General features: G+C 44.4%; 1 protein-coding gene across 1 annotated transcript in view; it reads left to right on the top strand.

The window, feature by feature from the left end:
- Window positions 1-8714: 8714 nt before the first annotated feature.
- The window catches only part of NUAK1 (NUAK family kinase 1), a 56745-nt gene continuing 47850 nt past the window's right edge, over window positions 8715-17609 (top strand). The window contains exon 1 of the mRNA XM_050926459.1: window positions 8715-9767. Coding sequence (XP_050782416.1) covers window positions 9414-9767 — 354 coding nt within the window. The 5' untranslated portion in view covers window positions 8715-9413. The remainder of the gene's footprint in view (window positions 9768-17609) is intronic.

Raw genomic sequence — 17609 nt, forward strand, 5'->3', positions numbered from 1 at the left:
ACCCCAACACACCAAAACCAAAGGAAATTAACAGTCTAAAACACCAAAAACACACCTCCCACACCTCAAAAAAGAAACAATGCACCCTCAAGAAGTGTTTCTACTTCTTTGCTATGCTTTTGATTTTACATAGAAGGCTCTCAGATACTATGATAATGAGTGGCAGTGTAAAACCCTTAGATAGATCTGGGGCCAAATTCCGCTCTCACACCAGTGTAAATGTGGAATAACTCCACTTAAGTCTTCCAATAAGAGCAGAAGTTGGTCCATTAGCATTACAGAACTACCAAACCCTCTCCTGGATGAATGTCAGGAATCAATGACTGCAGTAGAGCTAGTCTTCAAGCATCCTCATCAGCACAGCTAGCTTGCAGCAGGCTGCCCGATTGGCCACACCACCTGATTGGCTGGAGGGACCAGCACGCCAGCTCTTAAGCCAGCAGCAGCTTACTGGCTGCTCAATGCTTATGTTCACCACTGTGACTGCTCCTGTGTTACCTTGTTCTTGCTGCCTCTGCTTGCTCCAGTTCCTGATCTCTGTCTTGACTCTGGTATCCAGTTCCAGCCTTCTAGTTTGACTCCAGCGTCTTGACTACTGACTCCGAATCTAGTTCTTGGTGCCTGATGCCTGCTCCAACAACTAGCGCTGATGCCTGCTCTGACAACTAGGCTAGAATGTCCTACTTGGCTGACAGTAGAAAGGAATTTATCTCATTACATTTCCTCTTTTCCCATTATAGCTCTTAAATGCTAATCTCTTTAATTTTATAAGGCACTAAAGAATATTCATTTTGTATAGAAGCTTTTATGGGTGTTGTCTATTGTTTTCTTGCAAATTTGGGCCCTGATCCTACTCCCTTTGAAGTTAATGGTGAGATCTCCATTGGTGTAAAGGTGAGGACTTGGCCATTTGAGAACAAGGAGATGTTACATAACATAACAGCAAAGGTGGAAAAACTCCCTCTTGGTTTCTGTAGATACAGAGGGCAGAAATCATGCAGAATCATATTTTTGATTCAGAATCATAATTATTTGAATAATCAGGAATATCTAAAGTGTCTAAACCAGGCATTACTTTCAGATTATCATCTACACCATTTTCTTTCTTTCCTTTCTCAGTATCTGTAACAACTCATAAGCCTAGAAGCAGGGTCTGGGGCACACACCACTTCCTCATTACCACCAATGGCCCAGGTAGGGTTACCTCTGAGAAGTACTGAGAGGCTTAGCCCTGCAGGAAGTCGTGCCCTCAAGGGGATGAGTGACAGCAATCTGTAATTCCCTTACTGGCTGGCACACGCCATACAAATTAGAAAGCCCTTTCTGGGGTTTGTCTAGCAATACCTCAGATCCCACTTGTTGTAACTCACCTGAATCCCAGATTCCCAACTTTGGCCCGGCTCCTAACCCTGACCTTGGTAAAATGTCTTTGGTGTAGGACCATTGCTCACCCTGGTGCAAGATCCTGGTTTGGCCTGACCTGGATTCTCACCTCACACTCTCAATTTGGTAATGGACTCTTACTCTGTGGTTTTGAGATCATAGAATATCAGGGTTGGAAAGGACCCCAGGAGGCCATCTAGTCCAACCCCCTGCTCAAAGCAGGACCAATTCCGAACTAAATCATCCCAGCCAGGGCTTCATCAAGCCTGACCTTAAAAACCTCTAAGGAAGGAGATTCCACCACCTCCCTAGGTAACCCATTCCAGTGCTTCACCAGTCTCTTAGTGAAAAAGTTTTTCCTAATATCCAACCTAAACCTCCCCCACTGCAACTTGAGACCATTACTCCTTGTTCTGTCATCGGGTACCACTGAGATGGGCTGCCCCAGACTGATCTTTGACTCTGCAGTCCAGATACTAAGCAGCTCACCGCATGCCCATAGGCTGCCTATGACCTGGCTCTGGCAGTATCCTCACACCACCAACTGCTGCTGAACAGTGATTTGCTGTTGCTTCGTTACTTTCGATTTTGACAATGACATAAATGTAAAATTGACCATAAAGCTGACAATACTTCCACAACAGAAAGGAAATACTGTGATATTTTTCATCTTTTGTGGGTACCTTAGTGTCTCTCATTTTATATATTTATTCCATAATAGAAAGGCATATTCTCCATCATCATTGCTATTACATGTAGATAGATTCAGTACACCATATCTTATCTCTAATTTACATATCTGATTTGTTCAATGCCCCTCTATCTTTTTGTTCAATAGGATGGAGATTTAAAGCAGAGAATAGTATTTATGACTGTATATACTGCATCTAATTATGAAAAGACAAGACATTTTTTAATTTGGAGTTTTAGTTTGGAGTATTATTACATTTTATATCTGCCCATTCAGAATAAATAACAATTACTGATGACATATGAAGTCATATAAGAGTGATTATGGTGTATGCTTATGGGCAGGTCAAAGAGAACATTTTCTTGTGAAGATTAATAACCCTCCATGACCAAAACGCAGTGGGCAGATTCTCTTCCCTGGAATTGGCCCCTCTGTGCTGCTCAAGATATGCAAAGGCTCTGGATACTGCCCTGTATCTAGCTAGCTAAAAATTCACCCAGTCAGTCTGAGACTGGCATAGCTAGTTCCTATGCCAGCCTGCACTCCTGGCCCTAAGAAGCATGCCAGTGGTGGGAGGAGGTATGCCTGGAGTGCTACTTGCCTGCCTCCAGCAATTTTCAGCTGGCAGACAAGCCCTAGACTGCTGTAACTTTTAGCAGAGCCAGGGCTGGAGCTGCACAGGGCAGAACAGTCAGAGTTGTAATGACTCCCTAATAGCCTGCCCTCTCTCCTGCACTCAGCAAAGCTGGATGCAGGCGAGAACCTGACCCAATTTTTCTAAACTTTGTTATTAACTTATTTTCCTTCAAACTACGCCAGAAATACATATCTTGGTCCATTTCGCTTCAAATGAGGTTGCACTAAGTTGGCCAAGAATTTTGGGGCAGGCATGAAAAACAATTTTTCACTTCTTCCCACACCCTCTCAAACATAACCAGCTCATGTCCAGGCCACTATGCATAGCCCCAGAAACAGGATTTGCAGGAATTTCCTCTCTGACTTAGCTACCTTATTTTACTTAAAATTTTGTGTGAGAGGAACTTATTCATTGATAGATTTTAAAGCCAGAAGAGACCATTATGGTCTGACCTGAATAACACAGGCCACTGAATTTTCATCCTTTTAGCGATTCCTGTTAGGAACACAGCTCCTTCTTCTCTGCTCAAAGAAGAGGGTGAGTTTCCATTCCCTTTCTTTCCCTCTCCTGATCTTGTGGGAGCTCAGCCATCCCCTCTCCTCTTGATTCTTCACTGGCAAATGAAGTGAGGACTCAGCAAGTTGGAGAATCTGAAGTGGGAGCAGTAGGAGGAACTGGTGGCTGTCGAGGGAATTTGTGGAGCTTTTACTGCCTGTGGGTGGTACAGCACTGACGTGACAGGATGAATTGTTTCCTGCTGGGAGTCAGTCCCCTACCTGCTTCCTTATTTCTCCAGGCAGATCTCTGTCCCTGTCAGGGCTGATGCAAGGAAGTTTCACCCTAGGCGAAACGTCCATCTTGCGCTCCCCTCCGCCCCCCTGCCTTGAGGCGCCCCCCCCATGGCAGCTCCCCTGAAGCACCCCCCCCGGAGCTCTGCGGCACCTCCCCACCCCAGCTCACCTCTGCTCCGTGTCCTCCCCGAGCATGCTGTCCCCGCTCTAATTCTCCTCCCAGGCTTGCGGTGCCAAACAGCTGATTGGCTCTGCAAGCCTGGGAGGTGGGAGAAGTGGAGCAGTGACCATACGCTCGGGGAGGAACCACTGTAAAAAAAAATTGGGGCACTGCTTTTTGGTGCCCCCAAATCTTGGCGCTCTAGGCAACCGCCTAGTTCGCCTTAATGGTAGCACCGACCCTGGTCCCTGTTGGCCAGGGGGCAAAGCAGGAAAAAGGGAGATTCTGCAGCCTCCTCCTCTCCCTCCTCCTGCCTCCAGAGGAAAAGGGAGACCTTGTCTCTAGCCTCCCCCTTCCCATAGAAAGAATCTAGGGTAATGGTCCTGTCAGTTTCCTCTCCTCTCCTGGCACTCCATAGTGGGGCATCCAGACAGGGTGACATAAACAGATAGTTAAGGGTTAATAGAACAGGAGTACTTCATGTCTCTTTTGACTGTAAAGGGTTAACAAGTTCAGTGAGCCTGGCTGTCACCTGACCAGAGGACCAATCAGGGGACAGGATACTTTCAAATCTTGAGGGAGGGAAGTTTTTGTGGGTGCTGTTAGTTTTTGGTGGTTGTTCACTCTGGGGGCTCAGAGGGACCAGACGTGCAACCAGGTTTCTCTCCAATCTCTCTGATACAATCTCTTATATGTCCAGAATAGTGAGTAGTAGGTAGATAAGGTGAGTTAGGCTTATGTTTGTTTTCTTTATTTGCAAATGTGTATTTGGCTGGAAGGAGTTCAAATTTGTATTTTGCTGAAAGGATTTTACTTTGTACTTGTATACTTAGGCTGGGAGGGTATTCCCAGTGTCTATAGCTGAAAGACCCTGTAACATATTCCATCTTAAATTTACAAAGATAATTTTTACTGTTTTTTTCTTTCTTTAATTAAAAGCTTTTCTTGTTTAAGAACCTGATTGTTTTTTTATTCTGGTGAGACCCCAGGGGACTGGGTCTGGATCCACAAGGGAATTGGTGGAGAGAAAGGAGTGAAGGGGGAGAGAAAGGTTAATTTCTCTCTGTGTTAGGATTACTTTTTCTCTCAGGGAGAGTCTGGGAGGGGGAGAGATAAGGAGGGAGGAAGGTGAATTTTCCTCTCTGTTTTAAGATTCAAGGAGTTTGAATCACAGTAATCTTCCAGAGTAACCCAGGGAGGGGAAGCTTGGGAGAGGCAACGGTGAGAAAGGGTTTACTTTCCTTGTGTTAAGATCCAGAGGATCTGGGTCTTGGGGGTCCCCGGGCAAGGTTTTGAGGGGACCAGAGTGTACCAGGCACTGGAATTCCTGGTTGGTGGCAGCGCTACAAGTACTAAGCTGGTAATTGAGCTTAGAGGAATTCATGCTGGTACCCCATCTTTTGGACGCTAAGGTTCAGAGTGGGGAATTATACCATAACACAGGGTATCGAGGATGGATTGGAGCACAAGCGTTCCCCTGCACAGAGCCACACTTGGCATGTGCACATGCACAATTGTTTGGTTGGCTAAGGGCCTGCTCAGAGATATGGACTCCAGTCAGATACTTTTATTTATTTTGCCCCCGTTCTCTTCACCATGTTCCATCACACTAGATGATGCAATGTCACTATTCCACATGATGTCAATATTCAAAACATACCATCACCACAACTGTGAGCTTCCTCTGCTATACTGATCTTCTTTACCATTGGTGTTGAGCTAGTGATCTCACAGAGATTTGTGCTTTCACGTCTGCCCGGTATGTTAAAGTCAGTGAGCTAGTGACCTCACAGAGGGCTCAGCCTTACCATCAGCCAAGAAAGCTAGAGGTCCTGAGCCAGTGAGCTCACAAGTCCTTTTACTTGATATTAGCCAAGCAACATGAAGTGTTGAGCCAGTAACCTCAAAAAGGCCTGTTCTTTACCATCAGCCTTCTGCACTAGAAAGGGTTAAAAGAATGTTGACAAGAATGATCTAGGGCATAGAAAAACTCTCTTATGAAGAGAGTTTGAAAAGACTGGAATTGTTCACCTTGGAAAGGAAAGAAATAAGAGGGGACATAATAAAAATCTACACAATGACTCATCTGCAGAAGGTAGATCAGGGACTTCTGTTCTCCCTGTCTCATAGCACAGGAACAAAGGGCTGTTGAATTAAATAAAAGGTAGGAAATTTAAAAAATGAGAAAAAGAAATACATTTTGTGTAATGTGTGATTAGACTCATTACCACCTGAAGTTGATGAGGCCAAGAATTTAAGATTCCAAAAGGGACTGGGCATTTATATGGATATCAAGAACATACGATTATTGTTGTCAATGATAAATTTTGTGGAAGAGAAATTAAACCTCATGTGTCAGGGCTTAAACCAGTCTCTAACCATTAGAGATGAGGCTGAGACCCAATGAGAAGGGGCACATTATTCCACATCTGCCTGCTGTGGGGTTCTTACACTTTCCTCTGAAGCATCTGGTACAGGCTATTGTCAGAGACAGGATACTGAACTAGGTGGACCTCAGGTCTGATCCACTCTGGTAAGTCCTTTGCTCCTAAGATGAAACTGCAGCACCAATACTTGAATTAAAAGACTGCATAAGTAGCCTGACTAGCTCAGTTGGTAGACCATGAAACTTGTAATCTCAAGGTTGTGGATTTGAGCCCCACATTGGGAAAAGCCAAGCTACTTTTGGGGAGGGATAGCTCACTGGTTTGAGCATTAGCCTGCTAAACCAAGGGTTGTGAGCTCAACCCTTGAGGGGGCCACTTAGGGATCTGGGGCAAAATCAGTACTTGGCCCTGCTAGTGAAGGCAGGGGGCTGGACTCAATGACCCTTCAGGGTCCTTTCCATTTCTAGGTGATGGATATATCTCCATTATTATTAAATAACCTCATAGAGACCTGTGCTTTCACATCAGTCCATTAAACTATGGGTGCAGTCATTAACATCACCAAGACCCATTTCTTGTCATTATCTCGGCAAGCTAGAGGTGTGTCGGCAGACTTCACAGAAAGCTAAGCTCTCACATAAGCCCGGCAAGATGGAGGTGCTGATCAATAAACCTCACAGAGCCCTTGCCTAGACATCATCCCAGCATTCTAACACTGCTGAGCGAGCATCCTGAGCTTTTGCATTAGCCCAGCCAATTACACAAGTGGAGCCAGTGCATGCACAGAGAGCTGTGCCTTAACATCATCCCAGCAAGCAAGAAGAGTTGAGTTAGTGACCTCACAAAGGTACAGACATTGACACCAGTTTAGCAAGACAATGCTACTGAACCAGCAAATTCAAAAGGCCTGTGCCTTGTGACTATTCTAGCAAAGTAGAGGTACCTAGTAGCCAGTAACCTCAAAAAGGCCTGTGCCTTATTGTCAGCCAGCAAGATGAAAATGCAGAGCCAGTAACCTCGGAGAGACCTGGGTCTTTGCATGTGCCCAGCAAACGAGTCATGCTGAACAGAGGATAAAATAAGGGGGCAACACAGCTCCCACTCCTCTGCTAAAAGCAGGAGGTGCCCCGAACTTGCTCCTGGGCTTCAGGGGACATGCAATTTTTAGGAAAGATAAGTGATAAAATTTCAACCCTGGCAATCAGTTGACATATCTATTTTGATTTAAGTGTTCTAGACTATCTTTGCAAGGGAAAGGACTAGAAACTTACTTGAAAAGAAAAGAAAAGAAAAGAAAAGTTTATTTTCTCCTTTACATTTCTAGGTGCCCCAAACCAGGGATGATGGCTCTGCAGGCCCAAAGGTTGGCTCTGGGTTGCATGGAAAATTTGGGCACAGAAACCAAAGATTTTTCTTAAAGTTGAAAAACACCAGCCTGGATCATAAAAGGGATTATATGTGCTGCACGATGCCAATGCAGAAAGCTGATGGGTGTGCCCAGTGTTTTTCTAAAAGTTCTAATTACACAGAAACCTTACAGAGCTGTTAGGATACTGGGGAATATAATAGTTTTTTGGAAACACTTTCCAGACATAAATGGGTACATTTTCTTCTGGGCCTCTACCCAGCCTGTGTGTGTGCATTTGTGCACACAAAATTGTTGCATGCACACCTTTATGCCTGCACTTTGCAGATGCAAACACTAACACATGCTATAAAAATTCTGACACTGGTGTGCACATTTTAAATAACCCAATACCTGTGCACGCACGAGTTTTTGCAGTGTCAAATTTGAACACATATGCATGCTTTTGTGTAAGTCTGTTTAAATCGGGGTTCTCAAACTAGGGGCTGGGACCCCTCAGGGGGTTGCGAGGTTATTTCGGGGGGGGGCATGAGCTGTCAGCTTCCACCCCAAACCCTGCTTTGCCTCCAGCATTTATAATAGTGTTAAATATATACAAACATGTTTTTAATGTATAAAAGGGGTGGTCACACTCAGAGGCTTGCTATGTGAAAGAGGTCACTAGTACAAAAGTCTGAGAACCACTGGTTTAAATTGTATGTGCAAGCGTTTGCACCTGTAAAACACAGGCTATCTTCAAATGCCTTTTGTTTGAAATTGTGGGCTATAGCATTCTGCCTAATCTTCCTAGCTCTCTTACTATAACCCAATCTGTAAATGCTTAGAGATCCTTATACGAAAGTGAAAATAAAAGCATCCTGTCTATCCACCTTTATGATATCTCTCTGTCCATGGGATTTTCTATTGTCCCACTCTCCGCCCGTGGCATCTGTGTGTTCCTCCGTTGTCCAATCTGCCTGTCCTGGTATCCGTCCACCTGCCCCCTCATCTCAGTTTCCTTAACAGCAGGTTGCAGCTGAGTCCCTTTTGTGCCATGCTTTTTTCCTTGCCTCGCTGCACGCCGGCTGCTGGGCTGTGAGCTGAGTGGCTGGCTGGGCATTGCCAACCGCACCCTGCAAGCAGCGTGAGTCCCGCTTTGTGACCTGCAGGGCTGGGCACCGCCTCCCACTCCTGGCTGCCTGGTTCCCGCCTCCCAGTTCAGCGCCTGCACTGGAGAGGGGCGGCTCCCGGCTGCAGATCCGCTAGGCGCTGCCTGCCCCCCCTTCCCAAGCCAAGCCGAGCCCGCAGGGAGGCTAGCGAGGCAGGCGGCGGGCTGCCCGGGGCATGAGCGGGGCTGGGGCGGAGGGAGGGACTGTGGCTTCCGCTCACGGCCGCGGCAAAGCGGCTGCTCGCCACAGCCGGGGCTGGGCTGAAGGGAACATGAGGAGGCGGCTCAGGCGCCTGTTCCGCACCGAGAGAGCGGCTCGGCCGCCTAGCCCCGCCGCTGGCTCCAGCCCCAGCCCGGGCACCCTCCGCCACCAAATATAGCCTGCAGCAGAAGGGCCCCTTCCAGCCGCACATGTGCGGCGGGGCCGGCGGCAGGGGCAGCCAGCGCCGGGCCAGCGGGCTGTAAATACCGACCCCCCCCAGGGCCGGGCAGCCTGGCTGAGTGAGGGGCCAGGCGGGGCAGTCTGCTCGGCGGCCGCTGCTGTAGCACAAAGACGGAACTCGGCTCCCCGCCACCCCCAGAGCCGCTTCCCAGCCCGGGGCCACCGGCCAGGAGGGGGCTGCCCAGAGCGGCTGTAGCCGGGGCGGAGCGGGGTAGCTTCGGGTCGCTGGCTCCTGGGCGTCGCTTCTTCCCGGGGGGCGGAGTGGGGTGTGGGGGGGGGGACTTGCCAAGCGGGGCTGCAGCGGCCCCTGTTCCCCGAGTGCCAAATGTGCCTCAGCAGCCGGCGAGTGGGGTGAGGGGGGGGCGCTGCGGATCCCCACCCCAGTGGCGCAAGGGCTGGTGCACAGCAGATGTGGGCAGAGCGGAGAGGCGGCAGCTGCGCTCCCGCGAGTGCCCCCCGCGCCTTGCAGCCGCCGGAGATGGAGGGCGCGGAGCTGGATGCTGGCCGCGGCCCCTCTCCCCAGCGCTGCCTCTCCTGCGGCTCCCAGCCGGGCGCCGGCAAGGGAGCCGCGGCCCTGGAGGAGCCCGCGGAAGAGGCTCCATCCTCCGAGGTGACAGCGGCGCCGGAGCTGAGGAAACAGCAAGGGGTGAAGAGGCATCATCACAAGCACAACCTGAAGCACCGCTACGAGCTGCAGGAGACCCTGGGCAAGGGCACCTATGGCAAAGTCAAGAGGGCCATCGAGAGGTTTTCTGGCAGAGTGGTAAGGCAGCCTGAGCTGTTTTCCTTATAGCTTCCCAGGGGAAACCCCGCTCCTCGGGTGCATCTTCCCAGGAGCTCCTTAGAGACCAGTCCTCTGACCATTAACTCAGAGGAGCTAGAAAGGAAAATGTGGCATTCAAGAGGTGCCCAAGCCACAAAGCTTCGAGCTGAAATTTCCCCATTGGATGGGAGAATATGAACCCAGCTCTTTGGGGTTCTACATTATACAGCTAGTTATGGAGTTTAAAACTAGATCTGAATAGCCTTCAAATGCCTTTGGAACCAGTGTTTTGACTCCAGCCAAATACTCATGATGAAGCATGTGGGGTATTTATATAGTGGGGCATATTTACCTGGTGCCAAATGATATTTATGATTGGAATAAAATGCGTGTTTTTGTTGGCCTTCACAGATGTGGCCATCATCACCAGCAACCTTATCTTTATTTCTAAGGGTGGAAATTTATAGTGAAGTAAAGCTTGCTGTGTTCTCTAGCTAATTGAATTGACCTTCAGAATGGTGTCGGAATATTAATTGCTATTTTTAAGTGATACATTGCAGTGATTTGTTACAGTTAACTTTTGTGATCTGAACTTGGCTGACACCTTCAAAATGCTGGAACTGCAATCCAGCCCCATTGAATTTTACAGTTCAGTTCATGGCTCAGTTTTGTGGGATGGCTCAAGACCTAACACAGCCTTAAGGCCACCCTGTAATAACTGGAATCCAGCAAGACCTTCAGCATCTCCTTCAGCATCATACAGATGGGCTCTTGTAATGCATCTGAAGTAATACACACATTGCCATTTGTTTTCAATTGAAATACATCTCCAGTAGTAGGGTGATGGTACAAGATGCAGTGAGTACCTTAGGGATTGACTGCTGAGAGACATAGATGCTTTTCTGAAGACATCTTAACATATATTTCATTTGAGGTAGACTGATTTTCAGCAGACATTGTACAAAAGCAAGACATTACCCTAGTGAGATACAAATTTTGTTTAATTGCTGTTTTTATTTTGGTTGTCTGCAAACCTAGCACATACCTGAAGGAAGAAACAAAAACTGCCAGTGAGGTGGCTTTAACAAGGGACATTTACTTTACAACTAGATCTGTGTGTCAACAGTTAAAATGAGAGTTTCAACCAAGCTGTACAATTACATTATGTGTTCTTTCATTTTAGTAGCTCATTTGGAGGCTAGCTAAAAGAAACCAGAGATGAACATCTCTGCACATGCTCACTTCAAGTACAAGATTTTTAATGTTTGCTGTCTTGGCTGGTCTAAAATTTCAGACTAACAGAAGCTAATGATCTCTATTATGGAGACTGATTTATTTAAAGTCTGATGTTTTTTAGTTGCAAAAAGTAACAAACATCTGTTTTTTAAACTTGAATAACTTAAAGAAAGATGTTGAATGAGCTTTAATCCAATTTGTTTAGGGAAAATCCTCTTCTGAAAAGAGATGTAGTTTTTCAAATTTCAGTCTGAACTGAATCTATGTGGCTGAGGTAGCAGAACTTGGGGAAATAGGGAGAAAGGGTGAAAATCACAATACAGCTGGATTCTTAAATGAAATAAAAATGTTGCATGCAATCTGTTTACTGGTATCTAGAATACTTACTGGAGTATATTATAGCTTAATTTTATATTGTAAAACTTAATCCTTGCCACAATGCATTTATTTTTTATTAAGATACATTCAATTATAATGTAATATTTTTGCTTGAACTCTCCTGTTTGAGCACATGTGAAATACCTGCATTTTGTCTGTTCTAAAGAATTAGAGCTAGTGGCCCTGAACCCAACCAGACATGAAGTTAATAGAAATGACCTTTTTTTTTTCCAGTTTTGCCCCCTGACTCCAGTCCTTCGAGCACCAATTTCTCTCACAGACCACTTCACCCACAAGAGGAGAATGCAGCAAAAGGGGGCTGGGTCAGGAGAGGCACAGGGTTTTCATTCAACTTTTTTTCATTCTCTTTTCTTTCTTCCCTTCTATTCTCATTAGTCATCAGCATTTATGGCATCATTGAAAAGGCTTGAATAGATTCATACTGTGACCAGCAGGGGATGCACAGAGAGCAGTGTGGCAGGCACCATTCCATTATGTCTTAAGCACAAATTGTCCAATAACCAGAAGCTAGGTTTCAGGAGTCCCAAGGTCACTCTCTAACCTGGCTGTTTGCTTCCAATCATCTTTTTTCACTCAGCAGTATGTAAATAGTTCAAGCTGTATGGCAGCAGATTGCAAACCTGAACCTTGGAAACAACATTACATTCCCAGTTATTAGCCCTGTCCAAGTGATCTGCGCTAACATATTTGGCCTTTAAAATTTTTTATTACCCAACAAGCAATTTAGCTATACAATGTTTTGCTAAGGATTATTGCATGAGGAGCCAGACTATCATATAAAATGTAAGCTTTGAATTTTGCATTCAGTTGTTTCTAACTGTAATAAACAACTTAAGAACAAAGTCAGTCGACAGGTTTGACGGGCTGAGTCTGATTCTGATCTCACATTGCTGTAAATGAGAATTAACACCATAGAGGGCAATGGAGTAACATCAGTACAAAACCAGCATGAGAGGAGAATTGAGTCCTGTATACATAAATGGGCTCAGTCCTGCCCCAACTGAAGTCAACAGCAAGTCTGGATTGACTTCAGTGGGAATAGTATTTGGCTTTGGTTTAACAGATTATGTGTATTTAGTTTATCATTTTGGTTTTGGTTTTTTTTTTTTACCATTTTGCATTGAAACATCTTCACAAAGAGTTCTGAAAGTAAAACTGCTAGGTGGATTGTATGATATCTTTAGTTTGTTGCTGAAAACAATTTATTTGAATGTATACTACTTACTACATACAATGTTGTGTGTTGCATGAAACAGAAATTAATACCCCAATATGATATTTTGGGGCACCCTGTTTTCCAAACAAGATTTCCTTATTTAGTACAGATTGGGTATAAAATTCACATCTTATGATATCTTAAGTGAATGTTCCTATAAGTATAAGGGTGAAAAGAGGATATAGAAAGTCTGTGAAGTAGCATGTACATTGAAATTCCTGTAGGTGTTTTCTCCACTTGTCCTCTTGCACATGAAAGCAGTAGAACAAAGCTTTGCTCATGTATTATAATCAGTACTGGTTAGCCAAGGAATCCATAGTTACAATCATATAAGTGCAAGATGTGCTAGGTAGTGGTCATACGTGCCTGTACAGTGCACAGTGCATAATGAAAGGAAATGCTGCAAGATGCTCATGCTAGGAAATGCTTGGTTTTGGGGTAATTACCCTAAATTGCTGATAGGTCCTTTCAACTTTATTTCCATCTTTATGTAATTTTATTCTGGGATTACATATAAGCCAGTAAATGATATTCCGCTGATACAGTGCATGCTTTGGTTAATATCAGCACAAGAAGGTTTAGTATTGTGAAAATTGGCAAGAATCCAGATGAAAGCCTCTTACATTGCATGATGCACTCAAAGCAGAGCAGAACTGGATTTTTTTAAAGGAGGCACATCCAGAGCCCCCTGCAGGTCCACTCATTTAGAGGTTCCCTCTTGTGTCCTCATTCAATCCCCAATATCCCAATTATTAATAACACTGTATATTATATGTAACAATTTTTCACGTGCCCACTCTCCAAGCACCCAGTCTCTGTCCCCCTCAACATTCACTCACTGGACAGATTTTTCTTTCTGCAGGGTCCAGGAGTGGGCTAGGGGAGTGGGTGCAGCAGCAGGGAATTTTTTTCTCTGGTTCCTTCCTGAAAGTCAGGGCTTTTATCTTCCTCCTGGCCAACAGAGGGCAAACAACATTATTCTTCTCTCCCTACCCCTAAGACAGGCATATTATTCTCAGAACTGATGACAAGTTGTAGCACAACATAAAACACAGGCATTTCACGCATATTGGTACAGGTGTTTACATCTTATTTACTCTTCTATGTAGAAGTGCACTATGCAGCTCTCAGTCACAGGGACACTGCCAAATTAAATTTGGCCGCAACTTTACATTGTATAAAAGCAATCTCTTGCAAAATATTAGATCAATAGAAACATTTGCACAGTTGAAAAAATTCCAATGAAAAAACCTTGTTTCAAAACAAATCAGCATTTCCCTGTAGTGCTGGAAACTCAAACATTGCTTTTGAGAACCTGAAAGTGAAATGGTGTAAACAAAGGGAAATTGGCTTCATTGATTGTCATTGCCCTGACAGAGAGAAGTAGAAAACATAATTACAGTAGTGACAAGTAAATTGGATTTTTTTTAAGTTTGGTCATTTTAATAATTAGGGTCTTATTTGTAATGCATACATACGTTTGTTTACAACAAGATTTTTTAAGTGGAGTTTGACCCAATTAACAAGATAAGAGCAGTTGTGCAGATCACAAGGAGTAGTGCCCCAATTCTCCATTCTGCTGAGTTGATCTCAGTGTTGGAATGGACGGGTGGGAGTAATGGGGTTGTGCACCACTTTAAAGCCTTTCAGTATTCTTGGCCCAGTCAACATTCTGCCCAGTCCTGAGGGCTGCTCTAACGGACAATATGCTCTGGTTGCAGTGGCTGCAGGCCAAGAATAGCAGCACCCACTCTTCCTTCTGTCTTCCGGCATGCCCCATGCATGGAGAACCGAGAAGGGTCTGGTGCAGAGCAGTTCCAGTAGAGAGCTGTGCAAGTGAGGAACCACTTTATGGCAGGTCCAGTTTATGTAACTTTTACATCAGCAAATTACATAAAGTGTCTGTCAGACAACCCATAATTGAGCCCTTTAGGGGTAGATCAGTAATCCATTACAGCCAGAGGGGAAAAAATCTACATTAAAAGCGAGTTAATGTTGAAAAGTCAAGCACTCAAAAGTTAAGAAATGTCAGGGGTAAAGTTGTCTGTGGAACCTTAATTCAACTCTCTTGTTTGCTTTATTTTAATTATGTGATCACTTCCCGTTTTATCCACAGGACTCCTCCCTCATACAGTGAATGGGCAGTTGTTCAATATTTATTTTTATTCTCATTGTTTGTGTGTGGCCCCATGCATTATTTACTACACATTATTCAAACCAAATACAGAATTATAAATTTCCTTATAACTTTTCTATAGTGATCTCATTGTAGTAACTTAGTTCATGACAAACATTAATTAATGTGTCTTTGGAACACTGCTGTGATGTGAAGTGATATGATTATTATTCCCATTTTATGCATGGGGAAATGAGGAGCAGAGGTTAAATCCAAAATTGTCGAAAGTTTCAACATACTTTGGGTGCCCACTTTGAGATGCCGGGACTTGACTTTTTCAGAGTACTTAGCATTTTGTAGCACTTTGTATGTTCAGAGTAGAGCTCCTGCAGATTTCTGTTGCTGTTGTGAGTGCTCAGCACTTCTACAAATCAGACCCTAACACCTCAAGTCAAGCACTCAGAAAATGAGGAATACACAGTGGCCACCTATAACTTTTTTGGCTTAATTGACTTGCCCAGCATCACACAGGAACTCTGTGGCAGAGACAGGGATAGAATCTAGTTCTCCAAGGCAGCATTCAAGTGCCTTAGCTGTGAGATCATCTTTTATTTTCTTGCAGTTCCCTGTCTCTTTCACTACATACCTTTCAACTTCTGCAACAAATGAGGCATGGGTCCAACAGACAGCCCCCTTTGCTACTCAACCTTGACTCGTTCCTAGAGCAGTCTTTCTCCCACTTGGCTCTGGGCTTTAGCAAGGCTGATCTTACGGGCCCCATGATAAAGAGGCAAGGAGCGGGATGAACCTGGGGTGTGAGGCCACAGAAGGGAGCTTGGGGCAATGCGGGGTGGGTGGATGAGGAGAAGCAGCAGGGGCCAGGGACATCCGGGGGGGTGGGAGGGGCAGCGAGGGCCAAGGGCATCAAAATACAATTGTACTTTATTGAATCTGCAAAAAAAAAACCTGCATAAACAAATTATAGTGATTTGGACAAGTATATGTGCATATTAATTTGTTTTTCCTAAAGTTAATTAAGTATTTTAGGAAAATTTGTCAGAGCGGCCACCAGCAAGAGTTGGTGGCCGTACTTAGAGACCACCAAAAATTTTGTTGTGAAAACTCCCTATCTGCATTCGAGTCAAGCTGCATTCTCCTCTTCTGTACTGGCAGGGAACAAGCAGGGTGAGCATTGAGAGTACAGGAGAGAGTGTCTTCCTGCTCTCAGTTCCTGTGCCTGGTGCCATAGTGGGACCCAACAGTTGCATGAAGCAATTGCAGGGAAGATCTGAGCTCCTGCGGTGTCAGGATGGCGCATGCTCAGTCTTTTTGTGGAGACAGTGCATACAAGCTCCAGTCATTACACAGGAGCTGAGAGGGTTGCAGCATAATCTGTGAAGATGGAATCTTTGGCGAATTTAGCTCCAAACTCTAACAACACTGTATTGAGCATATGCAAACTGAGATTTTTCAGAGGCTTATGACTTTTGATAAATTTGGGCAAGTTTCCATACAGATGAGAGAAGGTGCATTCCTGACACCAGGGAGACCCCCTGCTAAATTTCAAGTTCCTGCTCCAAAGCATGGAGGCATTAGAACTTAGTGAAAAAGTTATAAGATTTTTTTTTTTAACATGGGCAAAACAACATTGTTCATAACCTCCTTCTTGGAAATGGCTGAACCGCTAAAACTTTCCAGCAATACTCATCCTGAGGCAGATACCTAGCATGGAAAATTGGCAGTCCAAACAATTAAAATTTGTCAAAAATATAAGCAACTGAAAACAGAGCCTTATAACAGAAAGTGTCAGACAACCTTAACTATGGGAATTGCTACCTGCACTGCCTATAATAAGCCTAAGTAAATTGGATTTGGGGACTGATTTTTGTTGTTTTGTTCCATCCCTACTTATTATGTAACTTTGTTCTAAAACAGTGGTGTAAATATTTCCTAATTAAATCCAATGTTGTATAATTTATTTTTATGTAAAGTCCTTCTTAGAAAGTACCACACATTTATTACAGTGGGAAGTATCATGAGGTAAGTGTCAAGTGGCTACATCCAACTCTCACATACATACTTGAGTATCTGAAATGTGCAGGAAGGGGTTGAGTTTCAGGGATTGAAATAGAAATTGATTGGCCTGTATTCTGCCATCCTTCCTAAAGCACAGCTCTCCAGATCCTCAAATTAGAGAGTGATTAGATCAAAAGAGGTGCTCCTAGCTAAAAATAACTTAAACGAATGGCTGAAAAATGTAGAAGCAAGTTAGTTTGGTGAAATAAATATTCTGTAAAAGTCTGCATCAATGAGTTGCCAGTAAGGACTCATAGTTGTCTGAATATGATAGTTTTCACAAATCTTTTAGTTCTTTTAGCTCAGTTGGAGCCAGACGCTAACTCTGACTCTTGGGTGGATATCGAGTGGGTGGCATTTACTGGAGGACTTTGGATCTATAAACAAGTGAATGGATTTCTAGGCTCTGGGATCCTATTTCTGGCTCTTCTACTGACTTGCTGTGTGATTTAGGGCAGTTCAGTTAACTTCTCCGTGCCTCAGCTTGTCCATCTATAAAATAGGGATACTGCTACTTTGCCACACAGAGAAGTTGTGTTAATTTATGGGTCAAATTCGGCCTTGATTTACACCCTATGCAATCTCACTGAAGTGAAAGTCATGATAGAATTTGTCCTAGTGTTTATAAAGCAGCTCTGAGTTAAAAAATGCTATAAGTGCTAAGTTTTTTTTACAAATGGTTTCTGTTGTGTATGAGAACACAACAGAATGGAAACTGTACAAAATATCTCTTGGTACCTATTGATCAAATGTATTATGGTGTTAGGGTGTGTGTGATTTTATTTTTGCCTAAGAATCA

This window comes from Gopherus flavomarginatus, chromosome 1 (genome assembly GCF_025201925.1).
Source record: "Gopherus flavomarginatus isolate rGopFla2 chromosome 1, rGopFla2.mat.asm, whole genome shotgun sequence".
Lineage (NCBI taxonomy): Eukaryota > Metazoa > Chordata > Testudines > Testudinidae > Gopherus > Gopherus flavomarginatus.